Source organism: Coptis chinensis, chromosome 3 (assembly GCF_015680905.1).
Source record: "Coptis chinensis isolate HL-2020 chromosome 3, ASM1568090v1, whole genome shotgun sequence".
NCBI classification, from domain to species: Eukaryota; Viridiplantae; Streptophyta; class Magnoliopsida; order Ranunculales; family Ranunculaceae; genus Coptis; species Coptis chinensis.
In genome coordinates, this window is record NC_141458.1 from 30,506,125 (window position 1) to 30,513,160 (window position 7,036).

Here is a 7,036-nt window from a genome sequence, read left to right on the forward strand (position 1 = left end):
CAGATCAGCGCATTATCAAGTCAGGTCGCCCTCAGATCAGATCATCCTCAGATGAGCTTATCCTCAGATCAGCTCATCATCAAGTCAGGTCATCCTCATATTAGCTCATCCTAAAGTCAGGTCGTCCTCAGATCAAGTCATCCTTAGATCAGCTCATCTTCAAGTCAGGTCATCCTCAGATAAACTCATCTTCAAGTCAGGTCGCCTTCAGATCAGCTAATCCTACGATCAGGTCATTCTCAGCTTAGGTCATCCTTAGATCAGCTCATCCTCAAGTCAGGTTGTCCTCAGATCAGGTCATCCACAGATCAGCTCATCTTCTGATCAGGTCGTCTTCAACTCAGGTCATCCTCAGATCAAGTCATCCTCAAGTCAGGTCAGAGTAGGTCTACAACCTGGAAGAAGCAACCAATATTCCAACTATCAGTTTAACTCGAACACAATCACTGTCAGTTCAGCTTGTACACAGGTTGTCATAAGTTCAATGGAGCTTGAACGAACATCAATATTCTAGGTCGTCCCAGACTTACCGCACCTTAAAGCTCACATCGATGATATCAATAATCAATCTAAAAAGCTCGCTCGCCAAGGAGTTATACCACACACAAAAGGTTGCCAGCATATTCATCATCAATTGAAATAACAAATCAAGGGGAAACAATACTTTGTCGAATCGAGGAATCAACAATTCCAAACCGAGAAGCATCTAAGTGTTCTCGAATTAGATATAACAATTCAAAGCACGCAGTTCCCTCCTCGACAGTTCGTATATACTACAAACCAGTGAGTCGCTCGAATTACAAAATGAAAGTTCACTCCCTTGCAGTTTATTGCAAGCCAATCAAGCTGGGGGGCTAGCCATAGCCATCTCCGAACTAGGACAAGTTATTACCATCTAAACATGTCAATCAAGATCCAACACTGGAGCTAAACAACATTAACACCCACAAGGGGCTGATTCTACTACGAGCTGGGGACTAGCTATAACCATCTCCAACCTGGTCGCTCAAAGCTCCAAAACTAGGCCTAGCAACATACAATCAATTCAAGACTAATAACCATAGTGACGCCCTCAAAATGTTAGCTATCAACCATAATGATGCTTCCAAAAGGCTAACTATCAACAAAAATGCCCCCAAAAGGCATACAAATCAACTTAACACCAACACCAGGGTTAAGCTTGATTGAACTATAATTACCACTCAAAGGCTAATTATCAGTTAAATCCAATCTACGTTACCCCCAAAAGGACCACAAATCGACTTAAGGCCTCTGATAGGGTTAAGCTTGTTTCAACTGTAATTACCACTCAAAGGCTAATTATCAGTCAAATCTAATCTATGCACTACGAGCTACGATTTGCGCACTACAATATAGGACCTACCACATCAACTCACAACAAAACTCTAAGCAACAAACAACATCTAGTCTACAAACACAGAAAATTTAATTCGTAACAATCTCCATTTTTAACCAAGTAAGACACGCGGTCTCCTTTATTATCTTTCTTTACACCACTATTCTAACAGTGATATAAAGAAAAGGGGCTATGTCAGTACCCTCCACTCTCAAACACTCATGACAGACCACGTGTCCAGACTACAAGTAGGTCATGCATACAACCTAAGGTCAGGTCGTCCAAACGACCTAGGAAACGTAACCACTGCATGCTAGTCAACAACATCATTAATGATAGATCATTACTTTTTAATGGAAGGAGTAAAAGCAATCATCAAGACAGTGCAAAAGGGTATCTACGCCTATAAAAGGAGGCGTCTTCTCCATTCTCAAGGGAGGCCAATTCTCTATCTTCTCGATCATCTATCTCCATCTCCCCTCCAATCAACTAATCAAAAGCTTGAACTATGTCCGACTTGATTCGAGTTCACTAAAGAACTTGATACGTAGGCAGCTCGACATAACCAAGTTCAGTCGAACAAATCTTACCTCTACACCAGCCTTTGCACTTTTGACTACCATGTTATCTATGTAGACTTCCATAGTGTCGCCCAGCAAGTCTTTGAATATTTTTGTGACAAGTCTCTGGTAGGTCGCGCTGGCGTTCTTCAAGCCGAATGGTAAGACGTTATAGCAGAACGTTTCTTGGTCGGTTATGAAGGACGTCTTTTCCTAGTCTTCTTCTGCAAGTGGTATCTAATTGTATCTGCTATATGCGTCCATAAATGATAAAAGTTTATGACTGCAAGTTTGGTCTACTAGTATATCAATCCTGGGTAGGGGGAAGCTGTATTTTGGGCAATGCTTGTTGACATTGGTGAAATCGATGCAGAGTCGAACCTAGCCATTTTTCTTAGGAACGACTACAATGTTAGCTAACCAGGTCGAGTATTTGACCTCTCTGATGAATCCAACCTTTTTGAGCTTTTCTATCTCTTCATCGATGGCTTTTTGAAATTTGAGTGCTAGTTTCTGAGGTCAATGTTTGATAGGCTTTATAGCTGGATCTACATTTAATTTGTGGCAAGCGGCCTGAGGGTCGATGCCTGGCATATCGATATATGACCAAGCAAAAATATCTTTATTGAGAGATAGAAAATTGACAAGTTACTCCTTGAGCTTGGGGTCTAAATCAGCCTCTACATAAACAAATTTTGGGTCATCATTTGTGCCCAAATTGACTTTCTCTCATAGTTTGACTTGTGCTTGTTTTTCCTTGAGCTTGTCTGTTGTTGATGCTGGAGGGCTGGAAGCTTGGGGATCTTGCAGCTTTGGGATTTCATTTGTCTGGACGACCTGAGTTTTGTCCTTGGTTGTTGTGCTTACTTAATTATGTCGATGAGCTTCTAGTTGGTTGCTTCTAAGCTCCATGATGTTATGGGGTCTTAGGAACCGCAGGACTTGGTATAAGATTGATGGAACTGCTGAGATCTTGTGAATCCACCTGTGTCCTAAGATGGCAGTATATGATGACTTGACATCTATCACACTGAAGCGTATTGAGGTTTTAATGATGTTCTCTTTTTCTCCAATGGAGACTGGTAGGATGACGTCTCTAATAGCATCTATGCGGTCTCCATTGAATCCATAGAGTGGCGCATTTGACTCTATCATCACTGAGTCTGGCAGGTACATATCCTTGTATGTTTGGTAAAAGAGGATGTTATAGGAGCTGCCTGGATCGATTAGGACCCGCTTGACTGTCCATCTGTTGATCTTGACGTGCACTACCAGAGCATCATTATGGGGTAGGCACACTTTATCAAGATCTTCCTCGGTGAACGATATTGTGGTCATAGTTTGAGAGCTGGCAAGAGTAATCAGTTTAGCTATGTGGGATAGGTGGTAGATTTCTTGCAGTGCTCCTACGCGCCTGTGCTTTTCACGACCGGAGGTCTCATTGCTGGAGGTGTCTATAATCATGTGGATTACCTTTTCCTCGTTGTGATCGGAAGAGTGATGTCTTCTGTTATGCCTCGACTGACCGGGAGATTTAGATCGTCGGGCTGTTCTGCTTCTGCTCCTTCTGCGAGCAGGTCGTTTGTGACTATGTCTCTTGCTTCTGTTGCAGTTTGCATTCAGTTTATGCCTGAGGTCGCTTTCTTGCAAAAACTCTTTCAGTTTTCCCTCTTCGACTAAGTCTTGGAGGTAGTGCTTGAAGCTTTAACATTCATTGGTGTCATGGTGGTGGAGTTTGTGGAAGTGGCAGTATAGACGTCCTGGTATAGCTATCACCTTGTTGACGTTTGGTTTGAAGTAAGGTGTTGTATATATCTTCTTCAGGATATGGCCTAGCACCCTGGAGAAGTTGGAGAATTATCTTTTGGCGTACGATGGTTTCTGGGAGTTGGTGCCCTTGTTGTTGCTTGAGTACTGATTGCTTTCTTTGGGTCCTCGTTTGTCGCTTACTGCGAGGACTTCTTTGCCTTTGCGTTGGGCCATCCATTCTTCGTACTTAATGTACTTGTCAACTCTATGGTATAGGTCATCTAGGCATTCTGGCTTATTGTGCATGAGAGACCCTGCTAGTACGGTGTCGTCTAGGAAGGCGTTGATAAATGCCGAGGTTGCAAAGTTGTCCTTGAAGCTTGGCTCCATTGAAAGATGTTCCTTTTTGAGACGTCCTAAGAAAGCGTGAATAGTCTCGTCGTGTGCTTGCTTCAGCTGGAACAACGAGTCTAGGTCGGCTTGCTTCTTCCTGTTGTGGACAAACTCTTCTGCGAATGTCTCGGCCAACTTGTCGAACTTGTGGATTGAATCAGGGGTTAACGTGTAAAACCAGTCTAATGCTCTGTCCTTCAAGCTGGTTGGAAAGAGTTTACATTTTAGGTAGTCAAAGTCTGGAACACTGTAGAGCGCCAGGAGTTGGCTGAAACGAACTATGTGCTGGCCTAGGCACGAGCTACCGTTGTACAACGAGAACTTTGGCTGGATAAAATTAGTGGGAAGCTATTTGTCCCTGACTTCAGTGGTGAGTGGTGACGCCTTGTATGACTGGAGCATTTTTTGGATGATATGGGCTGCACTGGCTTTTTCGCTTGACTTCTCCAACCGTTGGGCGAAGTCCTCAAGACGTTGATTGGTGGTTGTAGTGAGGGTTGTGACTGCATTGTTTTCAATTGCGTCTGGGGCCAGGTTGTTGGTGTTGGAAGTAGTTTATTTGCGAATAGTTTGGTTCTCATGCTGGAGCGTGGTAAATGATTCCTGGATAAACTTTACTTTATCTACTAGAGCTTTTAGTTGTTCTTCCATGGTGGTTTTTTTAACCAGTTTAGTAGGCTTGAGAAAATAGTGTGGGCGTTTTTCTCAAGGAAACGAATTGGCAGACGGCACCAATGTAAATGTGTGGTTTTCTACCTACGACTGTAAATGTGTGGTTTTCTACTTACGACTTGATGTTGAGGTTGATGGGGAATGACTGTACTCTTGCTTGGGATAAGAGTTGCCTACGTATCAAGTTTCTTGGGTGAACTTGAATCAAGCCTTACGTAGTTCATCTCTATCTATTTATAGGTGTTTGATCTGACTTTTTTTATTTGCTTCAGGCCGTTGTCAAGTGTAGATCCATATTTTGTGCTCTTTTGATGATTCGTCATTACTCCTGCTGTTACAAAGTAAATGCCTCCTTTATTGGTGTGTTGACTGAGTTTCAGGATCGCGGTAGATCATTTGTTTCCATGTATGTTTGTATTTGATATTTGGGACAACCTGAGTTTGGATCGTGGTTACGTCCTGGTGGCATAGTACGACCTAGGGATATACGAGCTATGAAGATACGACCTGGTGTGTGGACACGTGTGCTGTACATGTAGTGATATGCTTGAGAACGGAGGGTACTTATAGTTTATAAATTATTGTTTGGTTTTTTAATTTGGATATCACTTCCTTAACCTGCTATTAGGCTTCAATTAAGACTTTTTTGGAAATGCAGATTTTAGATTGAAGAAAGTTTGAAGCAATTGCCTAGATTTTGGTGCGCAGGCGAAGGTCAGTCTTTAAACATAATTTCCTGTGTCAAGAACTCCTAGAATAACCTTAATGCTTTTCTTTAAACATAATTTCATGTGTCAAGAACTCCTGGAATAACGTTATTGCTTTTGTTTACAGGGATATGTTGGTTTTGGGTTCTTGGCTAGCTTATTGCAATGTTCAAACTTACGACTATCGAGATACGCAATCACTAATTAGGTGATCCCATTTACATAGTTAACCCTAATACTTAAGAACATCTACAGCTCCCAAACTTACCAACTTTTGAATAATGGGTCACAATTGTTTAAATCTCATCTGGTTTCAGTGTTGACGCATTTCGAATTGAATGACTAGTTAGTGTACTTCTATTGTATAAGATAATCTCAACCCAAAGCTTTACCTTTTGGGTTATATTGAAACTGGTACAGTTTTACTTATGTCCAGTTCACTGACTTTGTCTAAATTAGAACTGAAGTATTCTTAAATACATACATATATCTAACTACTTTAAAGAAAACGAAGGCTTCAACAGTGAATTCATCACGCCATTAATTTTTTTTCCAATTTTGCCCCTTTCCAAACACGAATATTACAGCTCATACCATTTTTTTGTTTTATTTTTTTATTTTGTCTTTTTAGGGGTAAAATGGTAGTTTCACGTCTAGAAATCTAACTACTTTAAAGAAAACGAAGGCTTCAACAGTGAATTCATTACGCCATTAATTTTTTTTCCAATTTTGCCCCTTTCCAAACACGAATATTACAGCTCATACCATTTTTTTGTTTTATTTTTTTATTGTCTTTTTCAGGGGTAAAATGGTAGTTTCACGTCTAGAAATTAATGAAAAATAAAATAAAATCAGAGATTGTTAACATGGCAGAGACACGTACAAAGAGGCTAGTTATATTTTAAAGTGCTAAGTCCCAAGTCCGAGCAAGGGAGAAGGGAAAAGTCATGTTAGCACACAAACTCGAGTGGACACACATACACAACAGTCAAAGAGCGAGTTAAATTAGATTCATGTCTTCTTGTACAAGAGAGCATATCTGCAAGAGCTGAAAGATGGGTCTTCAAATTTTAAGTTTGAGAATGATTAAACAATCGAATTGGGTGGAAATATTTCATATACAAATTTTTAAGCATTTTGATTGAAAGTCCATTATACCACTCCTTTACTGGGTTTTGTATGATATATACCACCAGAGAGATTCCCACTTCAGTCAGATAGAGATTGGGTTGTTAAGGCGAAATGTATTTAACGGAGCATAATGCCAGTATGTACATACACCAATGCTTAATTGAGTTAGACATTAAGTTGGACGGTACTCAAAGGCATTATGGAAAACTTGTTTATGGTGTTTTCAAGTCCATAGTACAAGTATAGGCGTTTGACACATTGGAGTAAGTTCCTCAATTTAGATAAGGTTCTCCCATTAGAGGAAAGAAAGGTGTAATATGAAAAGGAATTAGTTAGTTGAAGTGTTTGGAGTGACTTGTCAAGAAGACTAGTTCTTGCTCTTCTTTTTTTGTTTGTTTGTTCCAAAACTTGTAGTGCTCGTATCTAATATCTCTGTATACATCAATGCCTCATGATATTTTGTAAGT

The 7,036-nt window shown here is 40.5% G+C and overlaps 1 protein-coding gene across 1 annotated transcript; it reads right to left on the reverse strand.

Moving 5' to 3' along the window:
• Positions 1-2,784: 2,784 nt before the first annotated feature.
• On the reverse strand, positions 2,785-3,381 carry LOC147509114 (uncharacterized). The gene has a single exon (XM_086597719.1). The coding sequence runs from the start codon at positions 3,379-3,381 to the stop codon at positions 2,785-2,787; it is 597 nt and encodes a 198-aa protein (XP_086453845.1).
• Positions 3,382-7,036: the final 3,655 nt, after the last annotated feature.

Coding starts and splice junctions, on each gene's coding strand:
- LOC147509114 (XM_086597719.1), bottom strand. CDS start 3,381: ATGATTATAGACACCTCCAGCAATGAGACCTCCGGTCGTGAAAAGCAC.